Here is a 17,343-nt window from a genome sequence, read left to right on the forward strand (position 1 = left end):
CATATATTGGTTAGAATATTTGCAAATATTTAAAAACAAATGTTTTAATATATATTTAAAAATAACCATGAATCTAAATTATAATATATATGAGATAATAACGCAAAATGTGAACAATGAACTATAATAGACAAATTCAAATAAGTCAGACCATTATATAAAAATTACATTAGAAAGACAAATTTTATAGGCACACAAGCGATACCTAACTAGAAGGGTTTACATATTGAGCATCTCGGATATATGTCAAATAAACAATGAAATATATTACATGAAAACAAATAGGACTCAAAACAAATAATGAAACATATCATATATATCAAAAATCAAATATTAAATGTATTCTCTCCAATTGAAAATAAAAAAATATATAATAAATATATTTTCACTCTCCAATCAAAAATGGGAAAAGATTAGATTAAATGTATTTTCTCTTTTCATATTAAATGCAACATTAAGAAGAGCCAAAATCTCTTCTTGTTATAAGTACACAAAATGATTTTGAATTGGTGTCCCAGTTAATTTCCACCTTTCACATTGTACTTTTATTTATTATTATTATTTTTTTTTTAATATATAAAAGGGACCCATATAGAGATTACATAATCGTTTTTTCAATTCGATACAAGGAAATTCGAACTGAAAGCATCGAAAGGTTGAATATTTTCACAAAAAAAAAAAAAAAACATTAAATAGTAGTGATAATTCTGAATTTCTGGCGATCTTTCCTGTCCTTAAAAAATCCTTGAGTTACTCTCATCCCAAAATTTCCATAAAGTAGCTCGAATTAGACAAAAGGGTGATCAGTGAACAACATTCTGACCCATTGAACACCACACTTCTAAATTCTAACCAAATAAATTTGTTATAGCTTAATTTTGCCATCCACTCCCATAAACATTCGAATTTACAAGTACAAGAAGAGTTTGTTAGGATTACGATTCTATCAAAAGAACCAGCTCTATTGGTATTGCATCTACAATTATTATACTGAACAATCAAATTCACTTTTCAATGGTACAACTGAATAGATAGCCGTCAAAACTTATTTTGGCCGAGCACCATAAAAAGAAGAAAAAAGAACTCAGCCTTCAACGGTAAATGAAAGAAAAACAAAGATGAGAGAGGATATGCAGGTAGTGGTTTCAGAGCAGACCAAGTGAATTTTGAGATGGAGCAATATTGTTGAGGCTGAGCCAAATTTTGGATTTGAATTTATCAGACAGAGATACCGTAGTTGCTTATTTTTGAGACCTCCTTGCTCAAGCCAATTCTTTCCTTCTTTGCCTCAGAAGCAAGGTTAGAAACCTGCAATGAAGAGTACAAGATTAGTGTATATTGAAATATAAAGGGAAAGGTTTGATTCATACCATATGTTTGAGTCAGTTTTAATTTTAAACTTTCGATTCCATGGATTCAAAAATTGAACTTGAACAAGTCCTAAAATTAATCTTTCCCATGAACCAACCAATAAAGCATAGAAAATTTAATTGAGATAACAATTAAAGCCATGTCAAATAATGCCAAGCCCCAATCATGAAAATACTTGAAACCTAATCCTAGAATCAAAAAGATTAAAATTAACACTCAAATCTAGCAACAAAATAACACAATTTAAATAGCAAATACCTACGCGAAAAGAGTGTCAGTGTGTCACATCCAACTGAACTGAGGGCGTGAATTGCATTACTTGGGTATAAGGTTAAAAAATAAAGAACATAAAGATAAAAATGGTTATGAAACAAACCAAAAACAAGAAAAAAAAAACACAAATAATTGAATAAATGAAAGAGATTAAGACTCAAGATACAAACTCGACAAGGTAATAAAAAAAAAAACAAAATGGAACACAAAAAGAACCACTACAAAGAACCCAAAAAGAAGAAAATACAGAATATAACTTCCACAACAGCTATTAAAAAAAAAAAAAAAAAAAAACTGTTGCCTCCGTTGAGAAAAAAATGAGAGAATATAAGGGCGTACATAAAACCAAGATCACAAAAAAACCCTCCTAAAGAAAGGGTTTCCAACTAAGATAGTTCCACAACAGTTGTTGAGTAAGGCGAGAGAAAAAAGGGTAGCGGAAAAACGACCGGCAAACAATGATGGAAACAATCGACGAAAGACAACAAGCTACCAACGAAGGGATGACAACTAGCAGTGTTGGTAGAACCTGACAGCAGCAGCTGGTAGGAAGGGTTGGGGTATTAGGGAGAGGGAGGAGAGGAGAAAGGGCCCGGCCCCAAGAGCTGTTGAGCTAGGCGAGAGAAGAAAAGTGGAAAGAAAAAAGACCGACCGATGAATGGCAACGTACATGACCAACAAACAGCAAAGGAGTAGTAACTAGCAGTGACAACGGATAGCAGTGAAGATTAGAATTTAAGGGAGACTGGGAGAGGGAGAAGGGTCACGTGTCCTAGTATAAGGTTTAAAATTGATGAAATTAAAAGCTTGATATTACAATTGATTCATGTTGAGTAAAACTTGAATTTATTTCATTTGTGTGCACGCACACTCACAAACTGAGTTTTCGATACATCACAAATGAGTTACCATAAAAAGGATAGGAAATTGATGACTATAAAAAATATAAAACTGCGAGGAAGAACTAAAAGTTCGTAGGCTGCGTACTCTGAAGTTTCTTCTAACCAAATGTTAAACATTTCTCTATTCAATCAATACTTTGAAAGAGAATTCAACACTCAACAGTCTTCGATGAGGATGCAACACTATCAAAAAAGTGAACAGTCAAATGGAACAATCACCTGAGTCCTAAATCGTGAAGCTTCCCTTGTGGGAAGATCTGCAAGAATATCTTTTAAACCTGATGGTACACAAACATTAGTGCGAGATGAGATGTAGGAAAAAGTTCATGCACTGTTCTAACCATCCTTCAATTTCAACATGGCTAGAGAACCCATTTGTATACCTCTTGCCTTTCTTTCAATTTTATAAGCCGACTGAATCACACCTTCAATCTGTTTTCCTGCTTGCCTGCAAAGTAATAAGAAATGAGAAGGGGTACCAATAAGGGTATTATTTCTAACAGCTCATTAGCAACAAATCTAGTGCAAACCTGAGTTTTGTTCTTCCTCGTATCAATTCCTCTTGAGCTTGAAGTGTTCTTTTCTGAAATGAAAATTATAGAAAAGCATATAACTTCTCATTCCAAATGAAAATTATAGAAAAGCATATAACTTCTCATTCCTAGAGTACAAACACTTCAAACATGGAACAACGACAAATTCAAGCTGCAAATTGTACAGAAGAGAAATATAATTCCTTTCTGGATGTTTTCTGTTTGAACCCTGCAATCCATAATGATACTCTTTCCATGTGAGCTTCTTTCATACGGTTCGTCATGTTACCACATCCTTGCTCAGGTATATGCCATGTGCGAAAAGTCAAAGTACCTCGTTTATACATCCATATTGTTAGATAAGAATCAAAAGCGAGAAGCTAAAGCTAACTAGGAGCAAATGGTTGTCCCCAACAAGAAGATATTTCCATGATGGTATAAAATTCTTCTTTCATACGGTTCGTCATGTTCCCACATCCTTGCTCAGGTATATGCCATGTGAGAAAAGTCAAAGTACCTCGTTTATACATCCATATTGTTAGATAAGAATCAAAAGCGAAAAGCTAAAGTTAACTGGGAGCAAATGGTTGTCCCCAACAAGAAGATATTTCCATGATGGTATAAAATTCTTCTTGCTGTAGCGTGAGTCCCCATACTTGTAGATGAGCCCTTGCTTGTGAAATGGTGGCTGTAGCTAGTCTTCAATGGATTAATAATGAATGGAATCCTCAATAATTAACTATCTTATGCTTCCAATATGGAGAAGTAATCATGATGGGAGCACATCTGAGTTCATACAGACATCCTTTACCATTCCACTATTCTTTTTTTTTTTTTTTAATAAAAGAACAACTTTCATTGAGAAATGACCTAACAAATTGTTACAAAAAGAACTCGTCAGAGACTCAAAGAAACATTGAAATTTTCCAGGAACCAAACATCGAAAGGTTCCCTGTTGACCCCAGAAAGATACTATTGTTTATCTCACCCCAAATACCCCACAATAGCACACATCCCAACCTTCCATAAAACACCCCCTCCACCTTCAAGCAGTGGATGGAGGAACTTGATCATGATACTAAAATCTCTGTGATGGGCTATCCAATAGTGAAACAGCCCAAAGAAGATGTTCCAAACCGATGGCACATAAGAACAATGCCAAAATAAGTGATTCAAATCTTCCTCTGCCCTCTGACAAAGAGTACAACAAAAAGACCCAACCAAGGACGACAACTTCCTCAAAAGCCTGTCCAAGGTATCCATGATAACCTGCCAAAAGAAGAACTTCACCTTCTTTGGGATTGTCACCTTCCAAAGAATGGAGAAGACCGACTCTCTAAAGGGAGAAGAATCTAGTAAGTAATGAAAGAGAGATTTACCAGAGAACCCATAGAAAGGATAAGACTCGAACAAGTTTCCTTTCTCCCATACCTAACCTCAACTTCCCTAATAAAGAAAAAGAGGGTCATAACCAATGTCATTTTCTTATTGGATGAAGGACAACGAAAACCAAATAAGAAAGAGAGTGAGCTCCCTGAAAGCAACAGAACATCAGCAACAAAACATTTTTTTCAGTTTTTCTTAGTAGAAAGATGATGAAGATGAGCAAACTTGTTGCAACGGGGGCGATCTCCCAACCACCTGTTCTCCTAGAAGTCCCAAACCCATTTCACACCACACACTGAATCAACTCAAAGAAAGTGGAGAGATCCAAAGAAATCTCTTTCCATGGATTCCTTAATGTGCTTTTAATCCTACCCAAAATCCAATCAAAAGGATGAGGACCATACTTGCTCGTAATAATCATACACAACAAGGAAAAGGACTCGTGGGGAAAACGCCATAAGCATTTTTCCAGTAAGGTATTATTACGAGCCCTTAAATTCCCTTAGCTCCAACCCTCCCAGGTGAACAGGTTTGCCAATAGTTTCCCAATGCACCAAGTCAGCTCTTTTGCCTTCCTCCAGACCTTCCCAAAGTAAATCTTCATGAGCTTCTCCAAGCTCTTACAGACCGAATGCGGGGCTCTAGAGAAAGAGAAGTAGATCAGTAGATGGGAATTTCACTCAAAACCGAATGAATTAAGGTGAGTCTGGTTGTTTTTCCCTAAAGAATTGATTGTTGTTCACTTTTTCTTAAGGTGAGTCTCCCTCCACTATATTTAAAGGCAACTCCTTCCCCTATGAAAATAGTTCTCCATTCTCATTTATTACCATCGACAATCCAACCCTTTAGCATACTTCCATGAACTCCTCTCTCATTGAAAATTGTATCTTTCTTACAATGTCTCACATAAGCTATCATGGATGAACTCTTGCACAATCTCCATATCTTCTCCTGAAAACCCAAGGGCCAAGCTCCCTTACATCAGATGATAGGGATGTAGATAACCAGATACAAGTCTCCTTGGCTTGCTAGTCGCCACACCAACTGATCCTTCTGCAATGCTTATGTTCCTAAAGAATTTCCAATTTTGATGCTATTCTAAATTTATCGTAATCGTCTCTACCAAGCATCCTAGCTTCCCATGACTCTACTAGCATCCTAGCTTCCCATGACTCTACTAAAATAACAAAGCTTCTATTTCTTTTCTCTTGAATCTTCACTCTTTTTCCTCCATTCCAAAGTACTATTCATGTCCAAGTTTCTCCATTAGCTTCAAAGTTTCATACAAGTGCGGAAGGTTTTCTTTTCACTGTTTTCTTTTATCACTCTTTTGGATTTGAACTTTTTTCTTCTACGCAAAGACATAAGTTTTATCAAACCTTGTAGCAATATCTTATACATTGTAAAAGTGGCATTTCCCTAAAAGGAATCATTTCTCTTTTCAATATAATAAACACAAAGGTATCCATGTGACAATTTTACTAATTTTTCAATCAGCGATAATGAATTAAGGATTTAAGAAAAATATATAATCCTACCTCCAGCCTCTCACTTTCAACCTTTATCCGATCAATTGACTGTCGCAACTCTTTTACGTTAGCATCAGCTTTGGAAAGTAAGGACTGCAAAACCAATATAAAGATAGGACTTTCCATGATAATCCATTAGAGAAATAATAAAATTTGTAAAAGTTGGAATAACAGGATAAATTGATTAACTTCATAATGGTATAAAGAGAGGGAACGGACAGTGATAGAATAAATTTCAATTTGGACACATTTAGTATGTGGAAATGGATTGAGGATGGATACTATTGCATGAGTACAATTATAATGTATTGTTCAAATTGGGGATGGGTTTTCACTATAGGAGTAGCTGACACTAATTTTAAGAAACCTATAATTGTAGGAAAATATTACATCCTTCAAGGCAGAAAACATGCTCTAATAAATTTTATTAAAATTCAAGTATATAATATAGATGTACCAAATTTTTACTAAGTAAAAGACTGCCAATGCATTGGTAAAAATCATGCACGATACATTAGGATAAAAAGTCTATCCTATTCCTACGTAAGGGAAATTGCCAACCCCCATATGTGTACATGCATGAGCATGTCTAAAATGACAGTCAGCATTAGATAAATAATACACTAAGTTAGTTAGAAAATAATTCATTTAAATAAATATTATATGACAAAGATAGTCTTGTTTCAAATTATATTGTTTTAACTTTCCAATTCTAATTCATAATTTTAACATTTCAAACTTTAGAGCCAAAATAATGTCATATAAATAAGTAAAATTTAATTGTAATATAAAGAATCTATATGCATAGGCAATGCAGGGTTGTGGTAAGGTACGAATAATGATACAGATTCACCACGAATAACAGGTCATTTTCAGCCCTAAAGCGGTGGCTGAAAAATCAGAAGAATCAAGGCTAGTTGCCCTGAACCAAAAAATAATAAATCAAACATGTTTCAAGTGGATGTCTTTTTTTGGAAAAAGAAACATTTCATTGATGAATGAAATAGGAGTTACAAGAAACCTCTCCAATGGAAGAGGAAGAAAGACAAACTATAAGAATTTAAAGGAGGCTCAAAATTACACCAATTGAATGCATGAGTAAGCACCGTATCAAAAAATATATCAAAAGTAAAATATATGTCATGGAAGATCCGACCATTACAATCACCCAAAGAGTCCAAAAGGAGGTTCGCACGATAGCCAGCCAAAGGGTTCTTCTAGAATCACCAAAAGGATGCCCCACAAATAGAGAAGCCAAAAGATCAAAAGTAGAATTGGGGAAGACCAAAGGCCAACCGAAGGCATCCAAAACAAGATTCCAAAAACATGTCACAAAGGAACAATGAGCAAACAAATGAGCCTGAGTTTCAGCATTATGGCAACACATAGGGCACCAAAAGGGGAGAGGTGCAGGTAAGGCATACGGCGTTGCAAACAATCTGCTGTATTAATAGCTCCAAGGCTGAGCTCCCATAAGAAAATTTTAATCTTTATCAGGTAGGAGTCCTTCCAAATAACAAAACAAAGGTCTTTCCGATGTGGATCAACAGAATCAATCAAATCAACTAAAAGAGATTTGACAGTATAGTAACCAGAAGAGTCTGAAGGCCAAATCCAAACATGAGTGGAAGGACAATGTCTAACAGATGGAAGATAATTAGATAAAGAAGCCCATTCAGCAAAGAGTGGATGTCAACCAAAGAAATTTGATGCCAAAGTTAGTATAGAACTACACATTGGTGTGAAAGCATATTAGAGCAAAGAGTGAATTTTTGGATGTATATACATGTACACATTTCCTATTAGGGAAGTGGTGATTATGCAGGACCCCTTAGACTCAAATAACGGATCAAACTTGCGAGAGAATCCCTCCAAAGGGTTGGGACTCCACACACAAATGTCCCTTCTCCCATGTCTAAAAATAAACACCTCAAGCATGGACAGAAGAAAGACAACCCTCGTAGCTCTCTATTGAACAAAGAGTGATAAAACTTGAATAAAAAGAAAAGGAGCTCCCCTACCGAATCATCAAACTAAAAGCCAAAAACCACAAGATTTTTAAAGGAAGTAGGATGAGATGAGGGGACATAAAGCAGAGGGGTTTATCCCCCACCCACTAATCTTCTCAAAAGTACACATTCTTCCCTCCCCCGCCACACAACAGACCAAATGAGTGAAAGAAGGAAGCTCCTAAGAAATATCCTTCCAAGTAAGTGCCTTAAACCCCGCCTGACTGTCATTCAAAAGGATGAGGACGAAACTTAGTAGCAATAATCATGTTACAAAGAGAGTTGGAATGAGGAGAGAGACTCTTTTTTTTAAAAGGAAACACCACTTTTCATTGATGAAATGAAAAGAGACCGATGCTCGAATTACAAGAAACTACTAAAAATAAGAAATAGGGATCAGCAAATGCACCTGGTTATCTCAACTAGGTTGACACACCCATAGCATCCTCATTATACCCCAAAACGAACATTTCGAATACAATAGAAAACCATGTGTCTAATAATACCATTACATAAAATGAATGAAAGCATTCCAATTAAGACAAATATCTTGAATAGAATAATCTGAAAAATTCGTGGAAAGTGAACACCAAGAAGAAGCTTTAACTTTTGCAATCTCATAACGGTTAAACCATTGAAGAGACTTTTCTTGAAAAATACGCTGATTTCTCTCAAACTAAATTTCCATCAAAACTGCTTTAACTGCATTAATCCATAACTGAAGCGAGTGGGCTTTTAAAAAAGGACCGATAATAAGCTGAGCCACATTTTCCTTGAAAACATTGCTGAAAACCCAATGAAGATTAAATGTTGCAAACAATTTCCTCCATAATTCCAAAGAGGACTGAGAGGAGAAACTCCAATTATTTTAGACATTTAGGGTAATTGTCATGTTAAATAAGATTTAGGGCAATAATCTGGTCATTGTCTTGTTAAATTGGTCAATGAACATTTGGTTGGGTAGTGTATGTTGCCCTCCTACTCTTCAGGCCAAAGAGCATTCTCTATTAATATGCATGACAAAATGCATTCTTCTCTTGGTTAACTGGAAGCATGAAATCTAGATGCAGCCTAAGGTGTTCATGAGAGTGGAAATAATCCTTGGCCATGCCTTGTTCATAACCTTAACCTTTAAGACAGTCTCTGTAGACCCTCTACTTTTTGTTCTTCTTCTTGACGACTGCCATGTCTGCGAGCTAATCTAAGTGGATGAACCTAACATCAATCAGACAGGCATTTGGCCTTCTATTGATTTTTTTTTTTCCGCCCTTCCTATCGATCAAGTTGCGCTTACTTCATTCCATTGAGCACGTGATCTTACTTGAATATGATATGTTCTATAGGTTGTAAAACCGTGTCCTTGAATTCAAAGTTTCACTTGAGCACAAACTTCCTCTTCTTCTGCCTAATTTGTGGAATGGAAAGACTAACTTCCAGCCCAAGAGTGATGATTTAGAGTCAATCTGAAGCATGTTCAAGTGGTTCCAAGCAAAGGAGAGTGTTAGCTTCAGGGAATCAACTTAGTATAGATATCATCGTACTTGGAAGGTTTGAGCCCACGTTCATAATCTTGTCAAGTCTGTTGGATTGGATGAAGTTGCTAGGATGTAGTCTCTGCCTTGATGTTTGTGATTGAACTGCAGGCAGTAGCCTGGTTTCTCAAGAGACATTTCACGTCCTGAGCAATAGGGTATTAAAAGTCCTCAGATTCCCATCAATCATCTTCCTTCATAACTAAAATCTGAGTTTGTAATGACTATGATGATGATGTGGATCACAAGATCATTGCCATACTTACTTCTGTGTACATGTAAGAGACCTAGTTAGAGATATAATAGAGTTATTAGTAGAATATTAGTATGGTTAATAGAAGGGCAAATTAGTAAATAGTTAATAAGTTGGTGAGGTCTTTTTGTTATAAACAGAGGAAGTGGGGTGAGAGTAAGAGTAGGAAGAATTTTATGTGAGGATTTCATAATTGGGAATTTGGGAGAGTCTAGCTCTCTCGAAAGGCTAGGGTTTATCTTGTTACTTTGTTTATGAGTTTATAGCATATTTCAATACATTTTCCTTTTTCCCTTCAGCTTCTTCTTCTTCTTCCTTGTGAAATTTCCACTGCCGTCGCCTCCTTTTTCTTCCCTTTGGCCGACCTTGTTCCTCGACTCCTCTGTCCTTGTGTTTTCTTTTGTGGTTTAAGGACTTAAAACTCACCAGCACATGAAACTTACATCGGTGTTTCGAATTCCACCAAGTCCTTGTCTCTGACCATCTCTCCTTTCGATGTTGGTTATGGACATCAACGATCAGGTACCGCTTCTCTCCATCTTCTTCATAAATAGTCTCCTCTGATTCCTCCATCTTCGATTCACCTTCTTTTTCTCCTTTTGCTTCTATTTTCGTCATTTGTATCTCTTCGATAGTGGTCTGCACAAATCCTACCCTCACGTTGTTTTACTTTCCAACCTTCTTATCATTCTCTTCGACACCAATGGCCTCCAATACATACTCTGTTCTCTCTCCATCCTCCCTTCCAACCAGTGTGTTTCCTTTTTCCCTTCCTCGTTCAGCTTCTTTAATCTCATGGAATTTCCATGACTGTGACGATTCATCCACAATCGAGGTTGAGCTCTTGATCTCACCCCTGGGCGTTCTACTCGAGTACCAAACCCTATTGACTACCCTTGACAACCGCTCGATTTTCTCGGCCATTTCTTGCGTCAAGGCTTTCAGCTAAGAAATCTCCCTTCCAGCAGCATCCACCCTTTCTTCCAATGTTTTTTTAATCATTTTCTTTTCTTCTCCTCGAGTTTCTTGCATCTTCTCCCAGATTTCTCTTTCAACTCTTTCACGCTTGCAATCAGCTATCCACTTCTGCATTTGCTCTCATGTCCATGGAGTTTCTCCTCTCTCGGCTGCCTCACATTTACGATCAACAATCCATTTACACAACCACTCCCACGTCGATGATTCTTCTTCCCTCATTGCCAAACAAAATAAAATAGTACCCAAGAAAGAACAGCTTTGATACCAATTTGTTACGACCCCTCCTAACAAGAACAAGACTCAAGAATACAAAATAAACTTGAGGATAATTCAATTATAGAAATATAGGAAAATGTATTCAAATATGCTATAAACTCATAAGTAAAGTAACAAAATAAACCTTAGCCTTTCGAGAGGGCTAGACTCTTCCAAATTCCCAATTAGGAAATCCTCACATAAAATTCTTCATACTCTTACTCCCCCCACTTCCTCTATTTATAACCAAAAGACCTAACCAACTTATTAACTATTTACTAATTTGCCCTTCTATTTACCATACTAATATTCTACTGATAACTCTATTATATCTCTAGCTAGGTCTCTTACAGTACGTTAGCCAAAACTACTCTCCCAGGCTTTAATATTGACCACGTAAAACAGTTCAGGAAAAACTCGAATCTTTTGCTGCAGTTGGAAGCCTCCTACTCGATTATCTTGGCATGCCCCTTGGAAGCAAGCCTTTCCCTTCCCAGAACCTTGTAGTGGAAAGAATCTCTAGAATAGCAGAGAAATGGAAAAACATCATATTCTCAATTCTCAAAGGGAGGTATGTTGGCTATTATACAAACTGTCCTATCTCAACTCCCAATATTATATGTAGATATTCAAATATCAAGACAGACTGCTAGAATTCTTATAAAAAAGATTAAGGATTAGGTAAAGCTACTGGCGGTATGTCATCAAATTGCTAGAATAGAGCTTTTAACCATAGAAACGGTGGACTTGGCATTAGCAACCTCAGATACAAGAACATTAGTTTATGAGGAAGTAGGTTTGGAGATTTCCGCAACAATAGAACCCCATGTTAATCCATAATACCAAGTAAATATGAGCTTCACAACCTTTAACCACCATTAATTCACAAATAACCATGGGTAAATCCAAAGAAACAGTAGCTGGAAATTTATTTCAAAATACAAGGAAATCTCAGACAACTGTTTCAGCCTCAAAAGTGTTACGAGAATGTGCGACCAAATCAAGAAAAAAAAAATTTGGGAAGATTAGCTCAAAAGGAACCAGTAACTATAGGCTTTCAATGACTAGTATATATCTGAATACAGAGCCTCTACCTGAAGCTCCACATTAAACTTTTTTCCTTTTTCGTCTTTTTTAATTATGATAGATCAAAATTTGCTCACCTCTTCATTCACAAAAAGTCGAATGGTTCTGTAGTATAAGAAATTTCTGGGCTCTGCAGGATAAACAGAATATTAGTCTGTTGAAAAATAAATGCTCAAGATTCAGAATGTTACAAGTTTCATGTACTGACTACATAAGTAGCCTTCAAATCTAGGTGAACTGTGAATTTATTGTAGAGCAATAATGTGCTTGCTTTTCGAAGATTTAATTAGAGAAAAATTCAAAATCATTTCTAACATGCTTGAATAATTTGGTGTCCTTAGAAAGCAATTAATATTGGGAGATATGAAATATGAAAAAATGATTAGATAAAGAATGTATTTGAAGTCAACGAAACTATAAATTTATAACTACCTGTTAAAAAATCTTATCAGAAAATTAAACCAATCAATAAATGATATCATACTTTTAAAGACTAAGAAACCCATGCCAGTTGCAACTCCACAACTGATCAGCGGATGTGATGCAGCAACAAGAATACCATCTGCAGAAAAAATGTAAAACAACAATTTTCAGTTATTTAAATATTTGAGGGGGGAAAAAGAAAAGAACGAAGGAAGGTAAGTTAAAAATCAGCTTTCCATCACAATGATAAATGAGGAACAAACCTCTAATTTTTCCAAATAATACATTCTCATAAGCAGCGAGCTCGGACTTTCCCTCCCAAAAGAAATCCTAGAGGCATGGTTTTAATGCATAGAATGATAAGTTTAGAGAATAATGTTAAATAAAATAAATACAAATACAGAGGAGTCAAAAGTAGGCAATCAGAGAATGAACAAGGTACTATCAAATAAGGTCTCCATTATAAAGAGTATGTATCGTTTATTTTGGCAACAAAATAAAATGAAATAATATAAAGTAAAAATATTTATTGTGGGAAACAAGGGCTTTCAATGACTAGGCCATGTAAGTGGCATCAAGGCGAGATAAAAACAAGCATATAACTTGCATCTTAAATTCCAATTAGATAACTCATCTTAGGTGCTGAACTTTAGAAGAAACCTCAAGGAGGAATGAAGGATGAAATTTCCAAATGGGTCTCCTTAAATCAACTCATCCCCATTCTCAATCTCACAATGAGGGAGGACATTTGGATCTGGAATTTGGATAACAGTGGCTTTCTTACTGCCAAATCCTTAATATCACACCTTACCTCAGGAACAACTTCATTCATGAAGGATCTCTTCAAACAAAACTTCCTAGTCCAAAGAGAGTCAAGTTTCTTCTATGGGAAATTGTCCACTCCTTCCATTGTTCTTATTCTGCTGAAATCTGGGCTGTTGGTTGGCATATTGCTGCTCCATTGGACACAATTGCATGGATCATAAGCACGCTGATCACCCTTTTAAGGCAACAAAAGGGAATTTATGGGCTAGCATTATCAGAGCCATTCTTTGGAAGATATAAGGAGAGAAATTCTAGGATTCTTCAAAGGAAAAGAAAGATCCCCTGGGGATGTCCTTCAATCATCCATTTTTATTGCTATATTTTGGTGTAAAAGTATATAGCCCCTCAACAGTTACAACTTAAATTTCCTTGTATGTGATTGGAGGAATATTTTGTAAGACCATTTATGAGCCCATTTTGTACTCTTTGGATATTCCATTCATCAATGAAATTGTTTCTAATCCAAGAGATATATATTCAGATGCTTTATGTTCCCAAGAGGAACAATCAACTTTTTTTACTCATTAAGAAAATTCAAAACAAGATTATCCAAAATATAAGGAACAGAACCATCATAGACTATAAAATTCAACGAATTCAGAACCCCTCTACTGAGACAGAATGCACTATCTATACATAATTAAAAAGCAGCAAGATTTTGGGTAGATTATTGTCTACTGAAAACCATTAGTTCACATCGTGTATCACCGATGGCCACCTTTGAAAATCATTTGGTTTTTGGTTTTGGATATTGAAAACTAAAATAAAATGAAATTCTTTTAAAATATAATTTTTAAGAATTTATTTTTGTTTTTTGAATTTAGCTAAGAATTCAAATATTTTCTTAAGAACGATGTGGAACATTGTAAAGAAATTGTAATATAACAAGTAAAATTTTGAAAAACCAAATGATTATCAGATTGAACCTTATATGACTGCCACCACTTCTGTCTTGCATGGTATATTACTGCCCAAACTTACTGGAAAAAAAAAACCATCCCCAACAACATCCAGCTAGCTGAAACATTAAGAATGTTCAGTTGCATTCATTTTCTTTGCAGGAGTTCTTGCTATTTCCTCAAAACTATGATTTCAATCTTTATGCACTTATATCTTTGGTGAACCCTTTGATGAGGAAGATCTTAATCTATCATCAAAAGCTACCAGAAAACTCTATTGCTGCCACTTCAAACACTGCCCCCATAGTTTGACTTGACACAACTTATCCCTCATTGCTGTGTTCATGCCAGAGAGTTGAAGATCGGCAAAATGTAACCCCAACTACGCAAACTTCAAACAAAGAAGAGGGTTTCTAAAACCTTAGAAGTCAAAGACTCAGTTGTACAACCTGACCTGTCGAATAAAAGTATATCTCAATAAAATAAATCAGTTCATTTTGTTATGCAGCCTGACTGTTCAATCATAGCCTGCCTCCACAGTCTGTCACAGAATTTTTTGAAAGCATCTAAATCTATGGACTAGATGAAAATGATTTTACCAATTAAACAAAGAAACGTTTCATCTGAATATTAACTATGCAAGCAATATCAAAATTGATCAAGAAGTCTTTTTCTTCAGTCCAACTTGAACTTTTGGGCAGCCCTGCAACTCAATCACCCTCCCTTAAACTTGGAGGAAAGAACTGCAGGAGGAAACTGTATAAAATCTCCCTACTAGAAAGCTAACTGACAAGAAAATAAAAATATAAAATTCTTGCTAGAGGCAAGAAAAACATTTTCATAAGCAACTTTAGAAAGAAATAATTACGAACTAACTCTTCTATGTGCCAAAAACATCATAACTATTTTTTCAATGAAATCATCAACTTTCATTGAGAAAAAATGAAACATCAATTGGACTTAAGAAATGCATGTGGACTTCCGTTGGCTCACTAAATTCATGCACATTTCCCACATAACACAAGCAGCCGAGCTAGTCATATTTGCAATCTTCATTTTATTTCCAAAGCCAACAGTTGTGGTAAAAAACTTTAAGAGAGCCTTATAATATTCATTCAACAGGCTAGGTCTGGAGTTCGGTTATTCAGCTTTACTCCCCTCCGGGCCATCAGCACCCCCGAGGCTCGGACCCAGGAGACGTTTTGGTTCGAATGTTAGACCCTCAAAATCGGTACTACTAAGAGACCACAAGCCCTTGCCAACGGCTTATACACAACAGGCATCGATCAACCAACAAATCTACGAATTGAGTACAATCCAACACGTCCTTTCAACCCCTGTCTCTTGGAGACCTAAACTAACATCCATTCTTAATTGGAAACTAAACAGGGGGGGGGGGGGGGGGGGGGGGCGGGGGAGGGGGGGGGGGGGGTAGTGGAGGAAAATTACAATGGCCTTCTGGAAATGAGGATAGGAGGTGGAACGAATCTGAAGAAAGGCGAGATTTGGAGGCTTCAATGGCAGACTTCAAAGGTGATCGATAGCCCGTGGTATAGCAACGCCTGTTGAGCTGCGTACTCAGCCAAGCGCTTAGCTAAGTCTTCCAATGATTGAGGTTTTCCTGGAGAAGATTCAATGGTGATAGGAAGGAGATGATTGATTTTCTTGGGAGGACGGTGATCCAGCATCCATCGCCAATGCAAAGAGTTTCTTCCTCGTGGATATTATGCGCTGAATGCTCTTCGCGAAACAAAATTTCTGAAAACTTGGTTTCAGTCAGCCCCGCCCCGGGTTTTGCTCGATGCTCCAGCAGCCGCTTGAGCGCTTTTTTCCTTTTTTTTTTTTTTTTTTTTTCTTTTCTGGAAAAATTTCATAAAATAACTCAAAAACAAAAACTTTTCTATGGAGAATTTAAAAACTTTGTTCTCATTCATCTTTTATACACAAAAAATATCATTTTTGCCTCTAATTTTAAATGCTACTCTCCTTTTATTCTTCTTCATCCTTTGATTTTTCCTTCCAACCATCAATCGTTTACAATTAAATGCAACCATTTATTCTCAACCAACATTGTACCACTAGAATTCAATGTTATTGGATCTTAACAATTGAATAAGTAAACGAATATCATTTTCAACTCTTCCGTTTCACTCGAACACTATCACTTTTTCCATTGCTCTATCACTTTCAGTTGAACACAGATCGCATTCAACTCCATTTAATTTATTTTGTAGGTATAGAGCGAGCATTCTTCAAAGAAGATCATTCTACATATCCAAAAACGAATACGGTAAGTGTTAACCAAAACTTTTAGAAGTTCGTTCACTATTATTTTTCCGATCATGCACCAATATATATGCAATCATGTACCATTGTATTTGCGATTATATATCATGAGGTACACGATCATGTACCACGTTATACACGATCGTATAGCACTATATATATGATTGTATATGTTGTGGTATACAATCATATACCTCATGATATACAATCGTATTGTAGGGATTGATGCTCTAAATATCGTAGTCTTGTAATGGTCTTTGTAGTTTGTAATTGTATTGTACAAATAATTTATTTATCTAATAAAATAAAATGTATTTTATTTGACATTTAGTTGCATTAACCCACAAAAACCAATAAACTAAGATTCAAGATTATCTTATGTAAATTAAAGATGTATGTGGAGATATACAGGTTGATCATGTGGATAACCGAAATGGTTTGTAGGAGATGGATAAGGTTGGCTACTTTATCCTGGTGACACTATGAATACAGTCCGCTTTGTAGTTGTCACAATTGTTGTAAAATGCTACAAATATATGAACCTGATCATTCATGTGGAGATATGTGAGCAGGGGTATTCTATACAAAGAGTTTGTTTAAGACCGGACCACAAAATAAATAGTCTTTCTATATAACACCATTGCTAGAAAAGACTTACATTTCATCAGGATGACCATAGGTGACTTGACCTGATACTGAGTGAGTTGTGAAATCTTGCCTATGAAGATGGTCCTTTGATCTACATGGGTGAGAGTGGCTAGTTTCGCCGACTCAATATGTCTACCATCTTGGGGATTTGTTTG

At 35.9% G+C, this 17,343-nt stretch overlaps 1 protein-coding gene across 1 annotated transcript; it reads right to left on the minus strand.

Annotated features, from left to right (window-relative positions):
* Window positions 1-846: 846 nt before the first annotated feature.
* Window positions 847-16,428, minus strand: LOC120067608 (RGS1-HXK1-interacting protein 1). Its single transcript, XM_039019150.1, is given in 14 exon segments — window positions 847-1,308; window positions 2,766-2,824; window positions 2,930-2,994; window positions 3,077-3,129; window positions 6,004-6,087; window positions 12,185-12,237; window positions 12,592-12,669; window positions 12,794-12,860; window positions 15,704-15,745; window positions 15,747-15,787; window positions 15,790-15,804; window positions 15,807-15,888; window positions 15,890-16,012; window positions 16,420-16,428. Coding segments are annotated over 14 exon segments (861 nt in total). The 3' UTR covers window positions 847-1,218.
* Between the last annotated feature and the right edge of the window lie 915 nt (window positions 16,429-17,343).

The sequence above is a fragment of the Benincasa hispida genome, chromosome 12 (genome assembly GCF_009727055.1).
Source record: "Benincasa hispida cultivar B227 chromosome 12, ASM972705v1, whole genome shotgun sequence".
Lineage (NCBI taxonomy): Eukaryota > Viridiplantae > Streptophyta > Magnoliopsida > Cucurbitales > Cucurbitaceae > Benincasa > Benincasa hispida.